Source organism: Diadema setosum, chromosome 4 (assembly GCF_964275005.1).
Source record: "Diadema setosum chromosome 4, eeDiaSeto1, whole genome shotgun sequence".
In the NCBI taxonomy this organism is placed as follows: Eukaryota; Metazoa; Echinodermata; class Echinoidea; order Diadematoida; family Diadematidae; genus Diadema; species Diadema setosum.
Window position 1 is genome coordinate 19,317,212 of NC_092688.1, and position 23,789 is coordinate 19,341,000.

At 39.0% G+C, this 23,789-nt stretch overlaps 2 protein-coding genes across 2 annotated transcripts; both read right to left on the reverse strand.

Annotated features, from left to right (window-relative positions):
• Positions 1-1,980: 1,980 nt before the first annotated feature.
• LOC140227588 (pre-mRNA-processing factor 19-like) lies at positions 1,981-13,236 on the reverse strand. The gene is made up of 11 exons (XM_072308004.1): positions 13,187-13,236; positions 9,579-9,728; positions 8,834-9,052; positions 8,085-8,236; positions 7,329-7,445; positions 6,651-6,726; positions 6,019-6,128; positions 5,280-5,505; positions 4,545-4,801; positions 3,744-3,849; positions 1,981-2,938 (listed from the first exon to the last, which is right to left on the reverse strand). The coding sequence occupies exons 1-11, from the start codon at positions 13,203-13,205 to the stop codon at positions 2,841-2,843; spliced, it is 1,530 nt and encodes a 509-aa protein (XP_072164105.1). The 5' UTR covers positions 13,206-13,236; the 3' UTR covers positions 1,981-2,840.
• Positions 13,237-14,232: 996 nt separating this feature from the next.
• LOC140227673 (ubiquinone/menaquinone biosynthesis C-methyltransferase UbiE-like) lies at positions 14,233-23,783 on the reverse strand. Its single transcript, XM_072308088.1, has 7 exons — positions 23,567-23,783; positions 22,479-22,628; positions 21,822-22,073; positions 21,213-21,319; positions 19,680-19,768; positions 18,293-18,404; positions 14,233-17,089 (listed from the first exon to the last, which is right to left on the reverse strand). Exons 1-7 carry the CDS (start codon positions 23,781-23,783, stop codon positions 16,988-16,990), a joined length of 1,029 nt encoding a protein of 342 aa, XP_072164189.1. The 3' UTR covers positions 14,233-16,987.
• Positions 23,784-23,789: the final 6 nt, after the last annotated feature.

Genomic DNA, 23,789 nt, shown 5'->3' on the forward strand with positions numbered 1-23,789 from the left:
CAATAAATTTAGGGGAAGGAGCAGAATATAAATCATCTTGCTAACATTACACAAATGTGGACCACAGAATTTACAGAGTAGAAATCAGAAACTGCTGAATTTCACATACTGTATAAGCTGTTTATTTTCACGTACAGATATTTTTGGGAATGAGGCCACAGACATTTTTCGCAAGATGTTGCTTTCAGGAATTGACTCTTTGGCTATCGTAAGTACACTGTTAACCTAGCACATGGCAACATTTTCGCATGCTGTTCAATTTGTGGCCCGACAGTGATTTGCAAAATTTGCGAAGATTAAATCCTCGCGAAAATAATGGCTTAATAAAGTATTCCCCAATGTGTGTTTGGGACTAAGCCACTATTTGATAGAAGATTCTCTTCATTAATTTCTCAATTTTGCTGAAAGATTATGCTGCAATCACTTCAAAATGGATCCTGTCCAGTGTCATATACTTTTTTATTTTGTTTTGTCTTATATTGCTCTCATCATCTAGTAATAGTATTATAATTTTCCAGTGTTCAGAAAAATAGGGTACTACAGTATACTAAACAAAACATCTTTCCATTCATTTTGAACAGTCCCAGTAAGAGGTTCAATTGGATATATTGCCAAATCTAGACTCTCCTTCCTGGCAAAGCTTCATGTGTCTCCCACTGATATACAATCACTTTAGCTTCTAAGACTTGAAGAAAGATAATATACTCATGTTTGCACATACTGGAATAGAGACAAGTACATCGGGCATCTTCATTCATGCTTCCATAAACAAGGTGTGTGGTTACAAATGTATCATGCACAGCATATGCTGTAGATCAAGTAACGTTTTTGCAATGTTCGTTTTACAAAGATTTACTTTCAGACTCGGTCGAATACACATTTATATTTACATCTTTTTTTTCTTTTCAAATGTACATGTATGTAGTAATGCTACTTTTATGCAATATGCACTTATGAGTGAAACTATCTGCCTCACGTTTTATATATGGCATATACTGCTCTCCTGAAATTCCCAGACTGAAACTCGAGACAAAACTCTTGTTCCGTAAGTGATTCAATACCAAAACCTTGCACAGCAAAACCATCTACTTCTTAAAACTTTCCATTACCATGAGATCTATGTATATATGTAAAATCCATTCTGCTAGACCACTTTCAGCTTTAAAGTTCACCCACCACAATAGTACAGACTGTCATAACATCCTACAATGTCCGCTGTAAGCCAAGACTCCAGGGAATTCAACAATCTGATGGTTTGCTGTGCAGTGTTTACCGAGTGAATGAGTTTATTGTTAAATATGTAGAAATGCATTACTCAAAAGCAAGAACTAGTCTAAAGTATCTATAAACATGAGAAAACAAGGTTTTTCTTTTTCAGAAGGATCATTTCTACTGTCTGGCAAATGAATGGAGAATGCAATTAAATTCATTCAAAAGCTTATAACGTCATAAAAAAGTGTGTCGCTCAAAGAAATGTACACATAGCTTTACAAGTACATCACAGGCACACATTTGACATTATTTTATACAGTAGGCACTGCTAGTACTTCACATGACTAGGATATAGTCTTTCATTTCCACACTTTGAAATAATTTTGTTTTAAACTGACAAAAAATAATGCCTGTTACATTCTACAAAATAATGCATTTATCTTTTTTAATCTCTTAACACACAATTTTACAAAGTGTTGCCATCATATAACAGATTAAGTTTTGCTCCCTGCCACAGAATCTGGCTGTTGGTTTTCATCCTGCCTTCCTCTTTATCAAATGGAAATAAAGTCCATTTTGGACAACTCATTGCCATGACACTGGTTCTTAGAAGGCAGGAAAGGGCAAGGAAAAAGAATATGGAACAGAAGAAGAAAATTATCTTTTCCTTCTTAAAAATATAGCAACATAATTATGAGGATTTAATTTAGGAGACAAGGTTTCATATCATATATATGCATAAAACCAAAAGTTTGCACTGTTGTGCAACCGCCTGAGTAATTTTGATACAGCATCACAAACTTAGTAGAACAATGTATACTCGGATGATATTACACATTTGCTTCAAACTAGCCAAAAGAAAATGGATGAAAACTAATGACTCCTGCAACACTCCTTGGCAGAGGCATAATGAAACTGAGAATCTTTTTACACCTTACGTACACATAATTTCAAAAATCATTTCATTAATCTTGCAGCTTCAACATCAGTGTGTGTATAAACTGTTCATCTGTTGAATATTTCCAAGCCAAGGGCTTGAATCAGGAAAGTTTGATGGAAAATCATACACATAAAAGGAGATGCACATGACAGTAATACCATAGGCAGGGAGAAAAAAAAAATTATCAATACAACTAAATCCTCTAACAAAAAATCAAATACAAAGTAATCAGTAAGATTTGAAAATGAAATTAGAAAGTACTGACATGTGGCTACAGCAAAAATATGCCGTGATAGAGCTTCATGTGTCAACGGAAAGAAAACTCATCATTATAAAATAATTACTAACACACACAAAAAAAATCAAGACAAAGTAACCAGTAAGTTTTGGAAATGAAATAGGCATAGACACAAGGCTAAAGGACAAAATGTCATGACAGTGATTTAGATGTTGAGTAGCTATGAAATATTCATAATTCTTTAGAGGTGGGGGACTCACATGGATCCGATCACATAGGAGATAACTTTAAGTTTGAATTAACTGCAACATCACCAATCTCAACAAAAAGACAGCTACAGAAGATTGGCTCTTTATAGTTGTCATGGTAATCATTTTGGTTATTCTTCTCTGTAACATGGCCAAGAAATACTTGATGAAACTGACCATTGGTAAGAGGTGATGACCGTAGTTAGAGGCTGTAGAACTTCAGACTCCTGTCCATACTGGCCGAAGCCAGGAACGATGCATGCTGACCGAACCGGACACCTGTCGTCATGGCAGTGTGATCTGGAAAATGAGTGCAAGAAAGATGGTTCCCCTTCAATATATCAATCTCTCTAAAACTCATCTTCACAAAACTTCTACAGAACTTCTACAATGTTGCATCTTCAATATACCTTTTTCTAACAGCTGTCCATTTTTTCCACATTTCCAAGTTGAGAGTTTGAAAGGAGAGGGTGTGACTTGTAAGCCTGTCGTATGTATAAAGAGAACCTGGCACTGTCTTCACGGTGGTATGATCTAGAAACGAGTGTAATAAAGATGGCTCCCTTCAATGCCATATTTTCATCGGGCTAGTACATCATGAGCACAACTCTCAAGGATGACATCTTACACAGGAATGACTCACAGCTATCTGTGCTTGTTGAAATTTGCCACCCCAGCTGAACATTTAACTCCTGATGTATGATTATATTGATCAACGTAGTAATCCCCCATTTGAGAGCATGTTTACTGTTAATTCACTGCAAAACAGCCTACAGGAAAGACAAAAATGAAAAGGAGCAAAAAATTGATACACTCATTTCTTGCAGAATGATTTCCTCATTATCATATTTCATCTTCAGAAGTTGTGTTTGGCAACACTGGATTACTTTCCCCTTTTTTCACATTTTTTTTTTTTTTCACAAACTTCCATGAACTCTGGCAATACAAGGGACAAAAATATTGAACATTCCGGAAGAAACTGGTCCGCATCTCCCGTCAGTGTCTCATTCAATAGAAAGAGAGAGAGAGAGACAAACACATGGATGTATGACTAGACAGACACAAGGAGCCTATCATTAGTGTCGCAGACAAGACGACAACTTACCAGTGAGGACAGCCAGTTCCTGCCACTGCTTGCAGAGGAACACCCTGGTGTCTGTCCCTGCTACAGCCAGGTAAGATCCACTCTGGTCAAAGGTCAGGGACTTGATCTAGTTGAGAAAGTGGGGATAGATTGAAATTTTACTTTGTTGGCACAAGCCATCAGCAATTATCTTCAGCTTGGAAGGATGATGAAATATAAAGAAGATGAAGAAGATCACATTTTTTTGTTGTAATTCCGACTTTAAAGAGGACCTCAAACTGAGATTTTGTCAAGAAGGCACAAAACTATCCTCTTGTGCGACTGAAGAATGGGAAGAGAGACGAAGTAATGAATGTATAGAAATTTCTGTATAGCAAAACAGTCATCACTTTCCCCTTTTTTCCAACAGCTTGCAATAGTCAGGGGTGTGAGAGTACTTGCAGAAAAAGTCAGAAAACATCGGAAACTTATGAAAAAAAAAGTCTGAAGTGCCTTAAACAGTAAGCATTTTAAAGCATTTGAACTGCAAAAAGTCTGAAAAGTGGGTTTTTGGCAGAGTTAAAAAGTCTGAATCAGACTAAATCTGAACTCTCACATCCCTGAAGTGTCCTATAATATGTAAGAAGTATAAAGAATTTTTTCCTTTTCACTCATCTGCACCACATACAAAAAGTTATGCCTGTCGGTCATGCCCCCATATAAAACATGATCATTCTAACCAAAAACACATCACAAATTAAGGTGGGGGTAAATACCGTATGACAAGAGAAAACATGATGTTCACCTCCAGACGAATGTAAGTAATCTAGGGTAGAAACATACCTCGTAGTTGTCATCAAGGGTGATATTCTTGAAATTCTTCAGCTTCCTCAGATCCCATAGTTTGACGATGGCATCGTCAGCAGCCGTGGCCAGGTAGTAACCGTTCTCCGAGAAGGCCAGGGCAGTGACCGGTCCCGAGTGACCGGGGAAGTTGGCCACGTTGGTGCACTCCTTCAAGTCCCAGATCTTGATGACGCTGTCCGCCGTCCCCGTACCAAAGATGAGACCATCAGGATGGAACTGGGCGCAGGTTAAGGCTGGTAGTAACAGAGAACAAAGTGATTGCTACTTTAAAAGATATTCAAGCCATGGTATGATACGTAACATTTCAAAATGATGTGTAAAACAGTAATACTGGAACAACATTCTGTTTTTTTTGTTTGTTTTTTTTCTCAGCACTTGCCTCAAATCCTCAACAACTCTGCAGGCAAGAAAACCTGCAGTCTACATCAATAAAACTTTCTCAGCCCATCTTGTACAAATAGCAAGTAGTGAAACAGGTATTAAAACAGATTTTTTTAAATGACATGTTCCTTACTCAATTTTCTTCTGTCAATTCATGCAGCCAAATTTTGAGCTCTCTTCCCTCATCTTGGTTGAGTTTATAGTTTGTAATTGTCCACACAATATAGAGACACCAACACATCATCAACACCAACACATTACATGACGGAAAAATCCCCTGAAGAGACATTTCACTTCTCCCACTTCTCTGGGACGACGAGGCAAACTCACCATGCCCGACAGAGTCATCTGAGACCTTGGTCAGGACACGGCCCGTGGCGATGTCGGAGAAGGCCCAGTGGCGATCCTCCGAGCAGCTGAGCAGGAAGTCGCCAGTGGCGTGAAGACTCAGGCCGGTGACGGCGGCATCGTGGGCGCGCACAACCTGCGAGCAGGATGCGTTCTGGACGATCCAGATGCGGATGGTGGCATCGGGGGAGGAAGTGAAGACCACGTCCTGTGAGGGGAAGAAACAGTGAGTAAGACTGGTGTACAAAAATGTCATGTTCTACGATCACAGCAGCACACTTCACAGCAAGCGTTAGTCGAAAGTATTTGGATGTATTAATACGTCATTGGCTTTGGTTGTGACATATTTCTTTTGTCTTCATCCGACATTTACAGCAGTCTCTTTTTCGAAAGCATCCTGAACTAAATGACGGTGTCACAGTTTGAAGGCATATTAGTTTCAACGAATCATTTGCTGTTCTACACCATTAGAAAACTTATATTCACATACAGTCATGTCTCATAGTACCCAACACCAAAAAGTCAGAAAAAAACTTCAGATCACGCTTCAAGTACTTCAGTGACAATTATGAGAGGCTGTTTACTCATGTGCATGACAATATTGTGGTCAGTTTTCAATCATATAAACATGCGTGCTCTTGCAAATATCAAGCGAGTAAGAGTAAGTAAGTAGTCTGTCACTGTCTGCTGTTGCACTATTAGTGGAAGGGACTTTCCGTACCTCTGTGGGGTGGTATATGACATTGTTGACCTTCTTGGAGTGTCCTTTCAAGATGGCCGTCACCTGCTCCGTGTCCTTGTTGAACACCACTGCGTTCCTGTCAGCCCCACCTAAAAGAGAGAACAGGACAGTAAACTTGTATAGGGGTCAAGTGCTCTCTCTCTCCTGGGTAAACCTTCAATGATTTGACATCCACATACCATCCACATTCTTGGGTCTATAAGCATTGGGGGAGGGTAGACAGTGTTCTACCAGTCCTGCAATCAAGATCATTCAGACCTTCACACAGACATCACTGCTAAACAGCACCGATTTTTCAGCAGGCACAGAAACAATTAGTTAATTTATCAGATGGTAGATACATAAAAAACCCAAAATAAAGCAAATCACACAGAACTACACATTAATACAAATCACTTGCAGTGAGCTGTGTCTACTTTCATCTCAGTCTTGCGATATAGGGAACTTACACATGGTTGCCACAATATGGCTTCAGGTGTACATGATAACATATGAAAACTTGCTCTGGTGTGATGTAAGTAAAGACATCTCTCGAGTCTTGTACGGGCTTAACATATCAACCCTTCTCACTTCCACGAGATACAGTATCATCCGTTTCCATGGAGACCCACCTGTGAGGACCTTGGATGTATCTGATGCCTGGAGATCGAGAGCCAGGATACCAGGGATGCTGGCACTGTGCAGACCCTGTCAGGAGGATGTCATGAATATTCATTAAACTGACTAACACGTATTCTAATACACTTTGTAATAATAACGGCTATTTTTTATATAGCTCTCCACTCTCTGAGGAGCATTCCAGCCAGCTGCAGCCATTTTACAAGCGCACACATGCTGATCAACCAACATAAACTTTCTCATCCTACCGGGTACCCATTTATACTCCTGGGTGGAGAGCAGCAATGTGGACAAAGTGCTTTGCTGAAAGGCAAACATGTCGGGCTTGGCGTGGGCTTGAACCCACGAACCATACCATCCTTATGTCATTCAGATATGAGCGCTCTTATCCACTCAGCCACAACACCTCCACTAATTCTAATCACTGCTACAGTTATTTCTGTTGTATCTCTCAGACTCAGTGAATCATTGAATTCAGTAATTTGTGTATAAAGCACTCTTGTGTTTTCCCAGCTGAGAAACCTTTCATTGTATAACTGAAATGCAATGATATACTTGGTAGTAACTGCCAACTAAAAATTAACAAGTTTCTACAATAAATATGGCAGAACTGTGAAAAATGAAACCCAGCAAGCAGACAAAGAGGAGAGGAAGAGAAAGAGATGACATACTGGGTGAGTAGCCCTGGGCCGGTAGTTCCTGATATCTTCTGAAGGGGCCAATTCATCGGGAACCTTCTTGCCACGCTTCTTACGCTCTGCCGTCAGCACGTTGGCACGTTCTTGCAGCTGGAAATGACAAGAAGTCATGATTTCATTACACACCATTCCATATAGCTAAACTGTGCAAATGGAATCCTACATATTACTGAACACACCTGGAGGCTCACATCTCAACAAAGATATTGAAAATAATCCAAAATGTACCTATTTGGACTGGCAAACAGTCTGAAAACGATTCCTGATCAGCATCAAATCTACAACCACTTGATCCTGGATGTACATCTTGCCACTCCTCAAAACTTTTTTTTTTTTTTTTTTTTTTAAATCACATTCTGTTTGCTGTTTGCTACTTACTGCAAACTATTACTAGCAGACACACACACAAACAGACAGCAAAGGCAAAGGTACTAATCCCCTTGGTAGAGATAAGTACTTGTGTATGTATTTTGATAGCCACTTTACTTAGCTTTTACCCTGATTCTCTCATAGATGTGAAGAAAATCTTTCCACATGCTTCGATTATGCTATCCAACAGAGAAATGGCGCGTAGGGAAAGCCTTCAGTTTCATTCACAAGACAGCATAATTCAAAAGAGTATTTAAAATCATGGTTTTCCTGTTTTTGTTTTGTTTTGTTTTGTTTTTTCCCAAATGTTTCTTTGCTGATAAGAGCTGGAGTAGAAAGAGGTGGCATGGACTGTCTTACCTTCTGGATGATGTCGTCTGTCATGCCCATTGGACCAGCTTCAGCAGCCTCCATAGGTTCTGGCACAGCGCTGGGCTGAGCAGACACCACAGCAGGTATAGCTGCTCCTGGCACGATGCCTGGTGCGGCCTGGGGCTTCAGAGTCGCCAGGGCTGCAATGGAAAGATGGATTTAAGTCAAATTCTTCTCTGGATCCAATTTCTTTTCTACCAGGTTGCATACATGACAACTTTTCAAGACATTTGTTGTTGCGGTAAAATGACTTGCTGGACAATATTCTAAGTTCATACAAGTGTATATTTATATAGATCAATATGAGTGCTAATGTTATGAACGTAATCAGATACTGATATCACATATTCCTTGTATTAAAAACCAAGGGCAATAATAATCACAATATTACTGTACAACCAGATGCATTCGCAGCATGAAATTTTTGCAAAATGGAGCCAACTGCCTTTTTTGTGGCATGAAACTTTCATGAATCAGCAGTAGCATTCAATGCACTGCGTAGGCAAACATATTACCTGAACTTCACATTCATGAATTTTGGCTCCTCACAAAATTTACAGAAGTTTCATGCACATGAAGATTTCTGGTTTTACAGTATACAGAAAAAGCACAATTTATGGCAGATTTAAACTACACAATACACAGATATCACCCCATCTTTACACATGTAGAGAAAGAGATATATCTTTGAGGTAAATTATTGAACTGATGCAGAGACAGCATGTGTTTTTGCGAACCTTCACGTGCAGCTGTGACCTCCTTGGTGAGCCTGGCGATGACACGGCAGGCGGCGTCGTGCTGGTAGAGGGCGTGGGAGAGCTCCTGGCGAGCCGTCTGCAGCTGCTGGCGCAGAGTGAAGCTGTGCAGCATGCAGGCATCCCACTCATCCTGGAGGAGCTTCAAGATGGCCGGGATGCTGGTAGCTGTGGGAGGGCGGGGCTTCACCAGCGGGTTCACTGCAGTGGTAAAAAATTGGCGAGTTCAATTCAGTTTTTGTCCACAGTAAAGGATATGTTTGTTGTCTTTGTGGAAATTCAGTGACTCAAGTGGACAAATGCTACTGCAAAAATGGTACAGTCTGATTCACGTCAGTAAAACCTATAGCATATACCTATACAAGTAGTAACCAAACGAGAGCCTAGAGTTTGTATAAAAATTACAACAATTTTAGAAGTTTGTCATTGGGGTCATCACAATTTTCAGAACATTTTTCTGTTGTCCAAAAATTGAAGATTGTTTCTCTATCAACCAAGTTGGTTAGATGAGAAAATATTTTAATGTACCTGGACTTGAATAACTTTCATTTCAATAGGCATGTATGGCATGTTGCAGGAGCTATCCAATTGAAAAATTACTTGAAAGCTATTTCATATTCCTCCCAAACTAGGAAAATCTTTATCATTAATGCCACGAATCTATGTATTTATCGCTGCACAATGTCAGTCCACTGATGTAAACAATTTAACACACATTTTTACTGACCTTTGACCTCAATGAGCTGCTCCTCAGACAGAGGCTGTCCATTCACTGGGTCAGTGCCATTTTCTGCTATGTATTTCTCAATGAGTCTCTTCTCAAAGACCCTACCCGATGCTGGAGACACAACAGGTACATCTGGTACCTCATTGGAAACTGTGAGGGTGAAATCAAACATACATCACATGTGTCTCATGAAAGAAGTATTTACTGCCATGCAGCATATTATATGTAAAAACAGAAACAATGAGTTTGAATAAGAAAGACATTTGTAACTGCTTCAAGGTATTACAGGACATTCACACCTGGAACACTTGCAAAGCAAGTCTGGGGTGGAACCTCAAAGGCAAAGCACATGGGTTATGACCATGGCAAATTGGATGCTAATAAGTGAATAGAGGTCATTACAAATAGTATAAGAATTCACTTCCTAAAAGAATTAATACATGAGAACCTGCTATAACAAAGTGTAGTTCTGTAAACCAACATGTACAGTATTTTCTGCTTAATCAGGTAGTGTTGGGCAGAGCATTTCTTACCCAATTAAGTGGTGTACCCGATTAGTTGGACAGCCTGTTTCTTTTATGTCGTGAGCAATTTTATTGCTCTTCGTTGCAGAATTATGTAGTATTACATGCCATCGTATTTGTATGACTTTAAGCCCACCTGACACTGTGCGATTTCTTGCAACACAATCTTGCATCACTAAAGATTGCCAAATGGCGCAAAGTGTGAGGAGGTCTAGCTACATTGTAGCCACAATAATCATGTAAATATTTTGATATCTCCTTCACCCATCTGCCAACGCGTGCAAACTATCAGTCAGGCAAGGCATGTGTGTCTGTGCATGTAGTGGCTGCCTGCAAATCGGCAGCTGTGTAGACTGCTAGCAACAGACAAAGGAGGATCTGGATAAGATTTTGCGGATTTTTTGTTTAACCATTATCTCACAGAATAATTTCGCCAAGGACAGTGGACAATCATGTATGCCCTCTGCAATAGGTTACTTAGTGATCCCCTCCTTGAGATAAAATACAGTACAAGGTAGGATCCTATCCATTTATTTCAAATCATATGAAGGCCAAAGGTTTCCCTGTGTTGAGCGCCAAGCAGAGCACCCTGTCCCTGAGCTGTTTACGCTGTGTGTGGCAACATGGGTGGGTGGGTGGAAGGCAATTCAGAGCAAACAGCACAGCGCAGTGTACGGTAAGAGTTTTCATAATATAGGGTAAGAGCACCAGTATTCGGTCAGCTACCGGTATTCGGTCACTTATCACTAGTCACCAGCCAGTAAGTTCAACTGTCACAACACACGTAAATCACATCAATTCACATACTTTCACACTCATTCACAACAGGAAACTCCCTTAGCCTGCTCCAAAAATCCATCCAAAATCCCAAATTTTACCGTCAAAAGTGCAGAATCGGCGCTACTTTCCAAAAGCGCGCACGGATAAGGCCCAGTTTTAAGAGTACAGGTCGCCGAAAAAGCGCTAAAAATCGAGAAATAGGCCATTCTCTCGCGGGATTTTTTGCTTATCGCAAGCTTGGAGTGTGATGGTATCCTCAAAAATGCAAAAGAAAAACAAAATTTCCGTACACGTGCCGATACAGTGTCTCAATGTACAAGGGTTGAATGCAAGTGCCGAGTCCCCAGTATTCGGTCACCAACGGGCGCCGCAACGTCCCCGATGCAATTTTGCGCCAACATAATATTGTGAATGAGCAAGGGTAATGCTCATTCACAATATTACGAAGTTAAATTTAGCGTTCGAACAACTTACTAGTACTTTAGTCAATAGGGTAAGGGCACCAGTATTCGGTCAGCCCCCGGTATTCGGTCACTTATCACTAGTCACCAGCCAGTAAGTTCAACTGTCACAACACACGCAAATCACATTAATTCACATACTTGCACACTCATTCACAACAGGAAACTCCCTTAACCCCCTCCAAAAATCCATCCAAAATCCCAAATTTTACCCTCAAAAGTGCAGAATCGGCGCTACTTTCCAAAAGCGCGCGCGGATAAGGTCCAGTTTTAAGAGTGCGGGTCGCCAAAAAAGCGCTAAAAATCGAGAAATACGCCGTTCTCTCGCGGGATTTTTCGCGTATCGCAAGCTTGGAGTGTAATGGTATCCTCAAAAACGCAAAAGAAAAACAAAATTTCCGTACATGCCGATACAGTGTCCCAACGTACAAGGGTTGAATGCAAGTGCCGAGGCCCCAGTATTCGGTCACCAACGGTCGCCGCAATGTCCCCGATGCAATTTTGCGCCAACAAGGTAGCGCGCGCGCACATTTTTCAGCTGCTTTGAACACGCATTGACTTTGAACGCGCACATCGCGTGACCGAATACTGGAGCCGGTGACCGTATACTGGGAAATTTTCAAGGTGAAATATTTCGGGATTTTGCGCAATTCTGTGAGATATTTAACAAAATGAAAGTTGAGATTAAAGAAATTTGATATATTTCACATACATTGCTGTAGATATCATGTATGTATGTATTATTTTAGTTTGAAAAATATTGCAAAAAAGCTTAAGTGACCGAATACTGGGGATGTTACCCTAAACATAAGTGTACCGATATAGTGATTGTATGGAGCATATGGCTTGCCGTAGACGTTCATGCGGACATTTTTCAAATGAAGGCGGCGATAAATTGGGGAGCGCAGCAAAGAAGTGGAGGAAACAACCAGAAAACATGAGGAAACAGTGGAAGAGGTGAGTAAAAATGTCGACTGATTAATCCTGTATATATTTTTTTTTTTCCAGATTGGTTTGAAAACCAAGCTGGAAAAATTAATGATAACCATTTTTTATGCGGGGGGAACTGGGTCGAAGTTGCGTTGAACCAGAAAGGTTCAAACCGTCGCAATGTAATAGCGTATGTATTGTATCAATGGTGTCTGTCTAAAGAAGCGAAAAACTGACCCAGCAAATGTCATTATTATAAATGAGAAGTTTTTCGCGGAATTAGACATACTTGTCGGTCAAACCCTATCATATCACACTATAGACCCTGTGGTGTGGTGCCTGAAAAGTGATAAATTCTGTCTGGTACATAGCATAGTGGTAGAAATCTACTTGAATTCACATGCAGCAGTGCCCGAGTAGGGTAAAATTGCGTAGGCCTAACGACGTAACGTTAGACATTCAGTTTCCACTGATTGTGGGCCCTACAGTGGCAGCCAGTGCATCATTGCATGATTGCCAAGCAGGATTTGAATGGGTCATCAACCCACTTCTGTCAAAAAAAGGGGAAAATGCACGGATCTCCACAGTCACAGACAGACCACAGCGTGACAGCATGCACGGATCGCGAATCGACACTGCACTGCACAAACACCTCACCATACCAAAAGCAAAACACCGTCACGTCTGGTGACATAAGACTGCACACGTGGGACTAAGCGAAATGTCTACCACACCGTCACAATAGATACAGGATAACATAATATTGGTGGCGATTTAGGTAATCCCAGCTGAAACTTTCGAAGCAAATGCTTTCAACAGGTAATTCAAACATCTCCATATCCTGTATATCACATCGGAGCATTGAAACCACAGAAAATATAAGAAAATTACAGCGTTACTTTCAACTACTCACTTGAACAAACGAGCGCCATGATGCCAACGTGATTTGATTGGGAAGTCAAAAAAAAAAAAAAAGCGAGGCGGCACTACTATCCAAAAACTGACACTAGAGGGCTTATTTGGGTTAAAACGTTGTCGAGGAAGTTGTCTTTTTCTTTCTTTCTTTCTTTCTTTCTTTCTTTCTTTCTTTCTTTCTTTCTTTCTTTCTTTCTTTCTTTCTTTCTTCCACCCTTTCTTTCTTTCTTTCTTTCTTTCTTCCTTCCTTTCTTTCTTCCCTTCTTTCTTTTTATTCGTTCTTTTTTCTTCTTTCTTTTTTCTTTCCTTTTTTCTTTTTTTTTCTTTCCTTTTTTCTTTCTTTTCCACTCTTGTTTCATGACATTCTTTTTTTTTCCTTTTCTTTTCTTTATTCAACCTGGAAATGTTTGAATTTGTAACTTTTCTTTCGGTTTTCATTCACCAAAGAATAACATTTGAAAAAAAAAATCCAAATAAGCCACTGATCTCTCGAGTACAATGTACATTGAGATCAGAGATATAAGCTCCAACTGTTAATATCTCCAGTAGCTACAAAATCACAATAAATGTATCATTGAATTCATCACTTTCATCGCTACTACATTGCTATAATAAGTGCAATAGTACATGTATTAAGTACCATCTAGCATATTTACAACGTATTTCATATTTTCAATGATATTCTGATCAATATTATTATTATGTTTCTCATTTGTTGGCATTTTTTACTGTCATCATATAAAGATGTGGTTTTTTTTTGTTTTTGTTGTTGTTCATCTATGCAATGTGTATATCACTTGAACATATCTATACATACTTTGTACTAAAAATAGTAAAACTTTTGTGATTATGACACTGCATTGTTTGAGGTAATGATAATATTTTGTACATACAGTGCACTCCCGTTATAACTAACATGGTTGAAACGCAATTCTGGCAGGAACAAAGTAAAAATTCAGGCTGCAACATTATCCATTCCATGTATTTTTATTGTTTTTCTGTTCCATTATGCCAAAATTTTGATATAACGAAAGAAAACTGCCAGTCCCGAGGACTTTGTTATAATGGAAGTCCACTGTACTTATGTGTGCATATGTGTTTAAAATGTGGGTATGTAATATTATGTGGTATATACCAGCTGAGCCACTAAGCATACATCACATTCACCTATCTTGGTATTATCTAATAGAAGAAACAATTTTTGGCTACAAGCAAATGAGAAATTATGAAATATGAGATGGATTGGGATATTTTATCTTCCCTTTTGGTTTAATGTGTTTAAAATCACAGTTCACAGATTACACAGATTACACAAGTAAACTTTACATAGTGGACAAACTGCAGGTTGCAGTTGTGAAGTTGTGTAATCTTCAACCATTACACTTTAGTGTACAAGTAATGTAATTGGTGTGACAACGCTTTCTTGCCTATCAGGCCAAACCTTCCATGGTTTTGAAGCACTGATACCACACACATACACAAAAACAACAAACAAACAAACAAACCAAGTAAAAGATGAGGCAGCTAGTCCAACTCATACTCTTGAAGTTGATAATGCTTCTTGTTCATCAGGAGGGGGAGAATACATCAAACCAATTTATCCTTGCAAAGTTTTTCATGTTAATCAAGAGAAAAATGAGGCTGCTGGCTGATGAATCCTTATTGGTAATTTTTGTCAGAGATTAGGAGAAATCTTCTACTACTGGGTACAAAAATATATCATATTTTTGAGGGATGCAACATACATAACTTTAAAAACATTTAAAGAAAATTAATCCATACTGGTCCCAAATATCATAAGAAGGTTAGATTTGTTTTGTTTTGGTTTTCCTTTCTTTTTCTTTTTGGTGAGAGATTGGGAAGAGCAAGCCATAAATCAAAGCAACGATTCTATCCCACAGATGCATAGCAATTCTCAAGAAAAAAAAAAATCACTGGAAGAACTATGTGTAGTTACTATGAGTTAATGATTCTATTCAACACCAGTCAGCTGGACAGGACAACCAAAACCAACCAAAACTTCCTCACCAACAAATTAATGAACATAACACTGGGAGCCAAATGTTGCTGATCTATTGCATGTGAGCATGGGATTACTCACTATTACTGCTCAATACAATTTGCAGATATAAAATTCCACAGAGCCTATGTGGCTTAAAACTTGTGATCGATTACAACCAGTAATACTAAATAGTTGATGTGTGATTCTGACTGCTACACTGGATTTTGTTTCTAAACTTGACATGAATAAAATCATTTCTCCTTCTTGGGTAATGTCATTCTTGCATCATCACATGTCATGGAATATGGAATCTCTCAAGAAAAAAAAAGAGTTTTATAAAGAAAAACATCTTTAAACAATCAACAATAACAAACCTCCATTAAAAAGAATATAATGAGGCAAGATTTGAACATGCATTTTGAAGATGTTTAAGAAAACACACCACTGTGGGCAATCTATTTAACCCGTTCCTCCCGCAATTCTCTGAGGGGCCCCCAATGCCCCCAACCAAGATTCTTTCTACAGGTCGACAGAGAATGGACAGGTTGGTAATCCACCTTTGCGAAAGCAGTCAAGCATTACATGTACAGGCATCCCCTTTCCACGGTCAACTACATGTTGCATCAAACAATGCAAAATATTGATCGGGTGTGAGGTATGAATAGAGCGTGCGCTGATGGGCTCACAAGCTCTTAATAGCAATTAATAGTGTGGTACAAGTGAAGAGTTTGTTCGCAAAAATCGATAAGTCCATTTTTGAAGATTTTGAATTACAGTCTCTGTCATAAAGTACAAAACAATACCTTTTAAATGATATATTGGTCACTACATATAAAGGTACATTTTTGAAGTTATGGTCAAAAGAAGCAAAAATTCTCTTATTATTCTTTTTATTTTTCTTGACCTTTAATCCCAAAAATCTCCATTTGGCAAATATGGACTTATCGGTTTTTGCGAACAAACTCTTCAAGTAGTTTTCATACAGAAAGAAGACTGATACTGAAAGGAGAAACTCTAATCTTTCTCCCAAAACCATTTTTCTGGGAAGCATAGCACAGATAAACATGAATTTAGGCCTCGAATGCAGGTACACTTGTCTACATTTTGGGAACCTGGTATACCTGGTTCCCGTAAGGAATGGGTTAAATTTGAAATCCTTCATTCATCAGGACTACACCTGTCTTTTTACTAGTATGATTTTCATACATCTCTTGCAATATTTAGACACTCTGTAATTAATTTGTATGTTCATGCTGGCATAACAATTATATTATGCAGTGTCATACCTATACGTGTACACTCACAAGGACTGGCAGAACATGACAAAATACATTCAAAACATGTACTTATGAATTTTCTGAAGACATATTCAATCACATGTATTTGCCCTAAACACATTTGACATCTTTCTAGACCTACATAGAATGTTGGCTAGACAAGCGCTCCAATGGAGCCATGCAGTGAGCAGTTGTCCGTGTCCACTGCTGCAGAAACCATCAAGAAGAAAACACATAATGGATGCACTCTAAATGACTCCACTAAAAATGCACAAATCAAAATACCAATCATCCTGCACAAACTCTTGTCCATTGTGCATGTCGGCTTTAGAGATGTCTTGCACCACAACACTTTGAAGTGTGACTTGACTGGGAACACTTTGTAGAAGAGGGCGCTACACTGGGAACTCCTGGCCTCACACAGCTTCCTCTCGCGCCCTGACTCGGCCAACATTCGTCACTGTGACACCACAGCCTCGCATTCTAGTGTGAGCTGTCCACTGCATTGTGGTTGAGGGAGCTATAGCTTGAAGCCAGAGTGTATTGCAGCAATCCCAAGCGACAGGTTCTCATGCCTCACCAGACTGAAGCCTGCATCATGGATCATCTCAGAGAACTCCTCCTGTCATACAGTAGACAAGATTAAGATTTAGATCAACGTGACTGTGCATCACAAAAGCAACAAAAAGTCACACCCCTCGATTTTACCCTAGGACTCAAAAAAGGTGAAACGGGTCAACCAAGTCAAACTTGAGTTTTCCATATTTTCTGAAAGAGCTATTCTTCTTCTACATTATATATAAGTTTGATATCATGAAATTAATTTGAAAATGTATTTTCAGTAGTTTTTCTACAACCCTTGTCTGGCGACATTTTGCTGGTGTTGCGATGCAGGGTCATAATTAAATGATTTGATTAAACGTGACTGCTGAGAAAGCATTGAATACTTATAAGCAAGCAAACCATGGGATCGGCGACTTTGAGTACCCTCATCAGAAGGAATAAGCAATGAGCAGAAACTGCCTTGCCTAGGGTTAAAACCATTACAGCCAGGAAACTTAAACCAGGGACATCGTGACTGATAATGCATGGTCTTTTCCCCTGAGCTACAACAGCTCCTAGACAATGTTCAATACACTGGAAACTCAGGGTAATGAGATCCTTGGGACCAACACAATTTGTTCTTTATATCAGATATTTTGTTATATCAGCAGTCAATAAACAATACAAAACAAAGGAAATAATTTCACTGGGACTAGAGAAATTAGCTTGTTATTACGTTATATCAGATCTCTCCATATTGAGTTTCCACTGTACAACTATGATTACACCCCACAATATTGCATACCATAAATCAAGATATCTCTGCTCTTGACAGAAAAGTGTTTACTGGCTTTGTATGTAAGAATGATAACACCAGCCCCCACAGTCATGGAATGTAAAGTATCACAATTTCTCACATAGGATGTCTTGATAACGCACGTAGCTGATGTGAATACTTAAATTATTCATATTTGGTTGAATATCAAAAATGCATATGGCCTATTAAAACACACTGAGGTACACAAATAAACATAAATAAGCAAATAGGGTCACTAGAAACATGTAAAATGATCTATTGATACATTATAGTCGCGTTAGATCTCTTAAAAACAAAAAGGAAAACACTATAAAACAATAGTGAAATGAAACAAGCAAACAACAACAGCACATCTTTATTGTCATAGTATTATTCTGTATGATAGAAACAGTCATTACCCTCAGCATGCACAAACTGGCAGTAACACATTAACGACCTATCTTTGCACGGTAGAGCAGAGCTTACCTGATTAGGAAACTGTCTGATGCTTTCCACTAGGTATTTATAGGACTTCCAGTCACCAGCGATGACATCACCAAGTACTGGGATCACGTCAAAGGAGTATCTGTCATAAGCCCTGGGGAATATCAAGGAATACAGCAGCTTAATGGGACAGCTCTATAGTTCCCATATTGATATACAGTGTACTCCTCTTATATAACAAACGTGGTTATAATGAAATTCCGGTTACAATGAAGTAAAGAAATCATGCCTCAACATTGTCCGCTGTATATTGTTAATTGTTTATTTGTTCGTTGTAACAAAATTTAGATATAACAAAAGGAAACTGCCAGTCCTGAGGACCTCGCTATAATGGGAGTCGACTGTATTTCTAATGTTACAGAGGTTTTCTTTTTTGCTGTTATTCTCCATGAATAAGATTGTACGATTGATCTGCATTATTATGAACACCAAGTGGAGGCTAATAGATTATGAATAAGACCAAGAGAGAATGAAAGAAAGGTGAGGCATGGGTATTTTGTTCAAACGTTACTGTAAAAGTGGATATTTTCGCGTGACTAATTTTTCACGCTAGGCCGGGTCAGAAGAGTTTCGCGTGTTTTTAATTCCGCGGAATCAAGACATCACGCACAGGAACGTATGGCACGCAAAAATATTCGCGTGTTTTTATTTTCGCGCTAGTTTCTGGTTGCGCGAAATGCGCGAAAATTTCAACACCGCGAAAATTTCCACTTTTACAGTATTGTGTCACTGCCATGAATTGGCTTCAGCTCAGTGGTAGTACTACTGCCAGGTAAGCAGTAGGTGATGCAGGTTTAAATACAAGGCTTGTTCCTTCTTTTTCCCTTCGTGTCATAATGCAGATAGAGCAAACAATCTTATTCATGGAGAGTAACAACAATAAAGAGCATCTCTGTGACTACACTTTTACTGCAAAACAAATTCCCTTTATTCCTTTTAACATTGTTCTATAAAATGATTCTTCTTTCCATTTGATCATTTTTTTATTTTTTGTACATCAGAAAGACAGACTTTCTAAATGGAAATATTAAACAAACAAATGATCTAGTAATTAACAATGATGTCAACATCAAAAATATTCCATTATCTCAATGGAAAAATATTGCTCCTAATAGGTATATCTACGGAATGAATATGATACTGTAAAAGTGGATATTTTCGCGCGACTAATTTTTCGCGCTAGGCCGGGTCAGAAGAGTTTCACGTGTTTTTAATTCCGCGGAATCAAGACATCACGCACAGGAACGTATGGCAAGCAAAAATATTCGCGTGTTTTTATTTTCGCGCTAGTTTCTTGTTGCGCGAAATGCGCGAAAATTTCAACACCGCGAAAATTTCCACTTTTACAGTAATGCTACATTTTTCTTACATTTTCAGGAGTGGATTTTGAACCTCACTGAACTCGAGACACAGAAATCTCCCTCCTGGTTTGAGTACCCTGTACGCCTCATCAAGAGCCTGGTAAACAAACAATGGTACAATCACTGTTGAAATAGTCCAATTACAGAGACAAGCACAAACCAAAACAACAAAGGATCATATAATCATTCTTTTATTAAGTATATCAACAGAAAAATAGAAGACTACAATCATATGTACTGTAAGCGCAAATGTTTATAAAAACCATTCATGGCATCACAACATAATCAGAAAACAAAAACAAAAGCATGAAGTACTTTGCTGAAATACAATTGTATGTGTCTCTTCTCTAAAAAAGAGGGAAACTTCACTATTGTCACTTTGATTTGTCAATTAAAAAATGTCACATCTATAATAAAGTAACTATATATGTGACCCGCCACAACAAAAGGATCCCAAAGTCACTGACGGCTGAGCTGAGAAAATCGAGCTTGAAGTCAGATCATCAAAATCGGTCAAAACCATTCAATTTGTTTTCTTGGCAAGAGGTTATAGTCTAATGTTTCGTTTATCATCTGCCCAAATTTCGAAGCTAAACGAACAAAGGAAAGGTAAGAAATTAGCGTTTTTCTGGGCCATGATTTTCCAACTTTCAACGGAACAGTGACGTGTCCAAAGGTTTGGATTTAGCGCCGCAGATCTAGACTCCGCCCCTAGCAACAAGGGAGTGACCTTATTGGTCAGTGCATGACATCCTGGTTACTGATTGGTCATGCGTGAACCGCTGGCGCTAAGCTTGAATGAACACCGCAGAGGTTGCTATGAGCAGACCTTCTATTGTTAATGAAAACTGGAATACCTCCCCTTGATCACAATCACGTCGGAATGAAAACTTTGAAGGGTGGTTTTCTCCAAACGTTGATTTCCTAGACCACTCAACATGGTCTCATAAAATCATCGCTATCTCCGCAACCAAGTACTTTTATGAGTTGTGTCAGATATAAAATTAAAGTGGAAGAGTAAGGGAATGATGTCATGTCATTTTCAGAAAATCAACCTCCCTCGACTTTCAGATCCTTTTGTTGTAGCAGGTCACATGTTGTAAACATTATCATACACACGCAAACAAGGGAATACCCTTGCTCTGTGTTACATGAAGAGAAGAGTATGAGAACTGCCTGTAGATGAAAAGTGGGAAGCAATTATTGCTTAAACCTTTGTGTGCTTTGAGTGTCAGTTGACACAGAAAACCGCAAAGCGTTGAACACACTGTCCAAACACCCTGGCACGGAAAGAGTTGAATTTAATGGACCAAATATGGTGCAGAGAATTTGCAAAAATTTCCAAGTTTATTGTATCTTGATTCTGCATCTTAACACTTCTGAAATACATGTAGATCACATGCCACAATTCACAAACATCTTTATGCCCAAAGCCATTCTGAGAACTTGAAGATTACAGATAGACCAGGGTCTACAGCATTATGATTATAAAAGCATAAGGTTGGAATTGCTGTGCCACTTAGAAAACTATAGATTCTTACCCCCTCCACTCTGGTGACATTTCTGATACCAAAAGCAATGGTGTACGCATCCATGCTGTCATCAGCTATGGGGAGCTCTTCTGCATTACCAACCACCCATGATATGCCTGAGGAAATGGATGAAAAATATGCAACAAGACAAAAATGAGAAGGCTGTACTTTTATTGCACTACTTCTTCAGGATGTTTGATTGTCTGATGTATATTTGAATGTATCTCTTTAAACATGCGAAAGGGCCCTAAAAGGCACATTAAATCCAGAATTGACATAAGCCATGAGATGGTGAGAAAATGTGGGAGTCCATTTTTTTTTCCAGTATTTATGCAGGGCTCAACACTAATCATTTTCTCTGGTGGCCCATTCAGGGCAAACTAAAATCTTTATATGCACAATTTTGGTGGCCAAAAAAGAAATGCAGTGGCCCGAAATAAAAGGAATCATAACTATCCATGTTGAATTATAGTTACCAAATTGGGCTACCGAAAGATAACCCTTATTAGGGAAATTTGGTGGCCTGACAACAACTTTTGGTGGCCATGGGCCACTAGGCCACCGCTTATGTTGAGCCCTTTTTATGCATAAAAAGAAAATACAATGAGACAATAATACCTTCATAAATGCCTCTCTGTCCAGCCCTCTTCTTCCCCACTTTCAGCATGTTCTCATTGATGTCACACACTGTCACATGATGCTGTTGGGAACTTGCTCCGTCCTCTCCATCTCCATTTTCTGTGTTGTCATGGAGACCAGCACTCCCAAGTTCAAGTTCACTGACTCTGATGTCTTCAGACCACTCATCAGCAAAATGGGAATCCTCCTTGAGGTTGTTGATGTAGTCCAGGAACCTGAAGGCTATGTCTCCTGAAAATTTCCCCAAAAAATGATGGCAAATAAAATATATTATTTGAAAGTCTTCTGAAAAGCAACAATGACTCCAAAACAACAACTATTGGATTTTAAATGTGAATGACAAAAAATGCAAAAGCAACCATCAAGTGGCAATTACGTACAACCATGTAAACTTTAAATGTGAATGACAAAAAAATGCAAACAAAAAAACAATCAAATGGCAATTGTGTACAATAATGTAAACTCTAGTAAACAAACATACAACGACTTTAAAGAAAAAAAAAAGCTATCAGATGGGTTAGGAATCTACAAACACAAATCTAGCAGTACGAGAATGTCGCACACCACAAAGGAAAGTTTTACACTCAAGATCCAACAAGGATCTTTATTCCCACTGTTATACATTATTACTTATACCTGTTCCTCCAGCCACATCAAGCAGCTGGGTCCCAGGAGTCGGCTTGAGGACATGCATGAAGTAATCCTTCCAGAGACGATGGATCCCGAGGCTCATGGCATCATTCATCACATCATACTTCTTGGCTACACTGGAGAACACCTGGTGAACTGCATTTCAAATAAAGACACATTTAACAATGTTTTGTTACCATTTTCACTGTCATTACCTGAATGAATTCATACATTATATCTTAAAAGAAAAAAACTGCATTCATGATAAAATAACACACTCTCATTCTTCTTAAAAGTTGCAGCATGGTAAACTATGGCAACCTACCTCTCTGCTCTTTATTACCAAGATGCAAGATTTTCAATTTTATTATCAGATATCTAGCTGAAGATCAGAAACATTTCAAACTCGTATCAAACTTTTCATTTTTAGTTCTAACGTTAGCAGCATTAAGTTCAATGCATGTTTGCTGACGAAAAGTGAAATAATCAGCTTGTCGATTGTGGTCACTCACCAGGAAGAAGAAAACAAAGGTCATTATCAATGTTATTTTTCATACTGTTGATGGTGTTGATCATTGTTTCCAGTACAGTACCTTATTTTTTCCCAACAAAGTTACATTTTTTCTTCCAGTTTTTTCTAGCTCTTTGTCATAAAATCACAACAGATCTACTTTTCATAGGATTCTTAAACGTTAAGCATACATTTCTTGCAAGTGATAACTTGAATTGTGTGCCTTATCTCATGACTCATGTCCTTTTGCATCATCACCAGTCACTATGAATATAGAGTCAAATTTCCATGTAGCCAATATTCACTTTGATTACTTGAATAGAACTTGTCGAGTTTGAGGAGACCTGCGCTTGCAAAGCGCTGATTCAGTTTAACTACAGGGGAAATACGCGATATTGCAAAGCCAAAGGCTGATTCAGTGCAGTTTACAGGGGCAATAGCCAACACGCGATATCTACGTGGTGGTGTAGTCCAGCGGTTTCTCCGTGTTCTCTCCCCGGCCCCGCCGGCCCGCCATGCAACACCAGCAGCGCTGCGCGCTGACGCGATGACATGATTTCACAATTATAATTCTCGAACTTACCTCGTTCTGTTTTCTCTTCTTCGGACACTTTTTCAAATCCAAAATGAGTTTCATTTGCCTGTTGTTCTGAAGACTCTGAAGTTGTGTAACAGCGACTCCCAACGACTCTCTTACTCGCGTTCAGAATCGCGTTGCGAGAATGCAGAATGCACGCTCTACAAATCCTCATGGGTGCTGCCATCTTGAATACCACATTGACAATCACATTACATTGCATTATTGC

Bases quoted from the DNA above. Each gene is read 5' to 3' on its own strand.
- LOC140227588 (XM_072308004.1), bottom strand. The intron at 9,053-9,578 runs GTCAGTAAAAAT...TTACCACTGCAG, and splicing joins GCAGCTCATTGAGGTCAAAG to TGAACCCGCTGGTGAAGCCC. The intron at 3,850-4,544 runs GTATGTTTCTAC...TTTCTCAACTAG, and splicing joins CCCTTGATGACAACTACGAG to ATCAAGTCCCTGACCTTTGA.
- LOC140227673 (XM_072308088.1), bottom strand. From the start codon at position 23,783: ATGCAATGTAATGTGATTGTCAATGTGGTATTCAAGATGGCAGCACCC. The intron at 22,074-22,478 runs GTATAAGTAATA...GGAAATTTTCAG, and splicing joins TGATGTGGCTGGAGGAACAG to GAGACATAGCCTTCAGGTTC. The intron at 17,090-18,292 runs GTAAGCTCTGCT...ACTGTATGACAG, and splicing joins TCAGACAGTTTCCTAATCAG to GAGGAGTTCTCTGAGATGAT.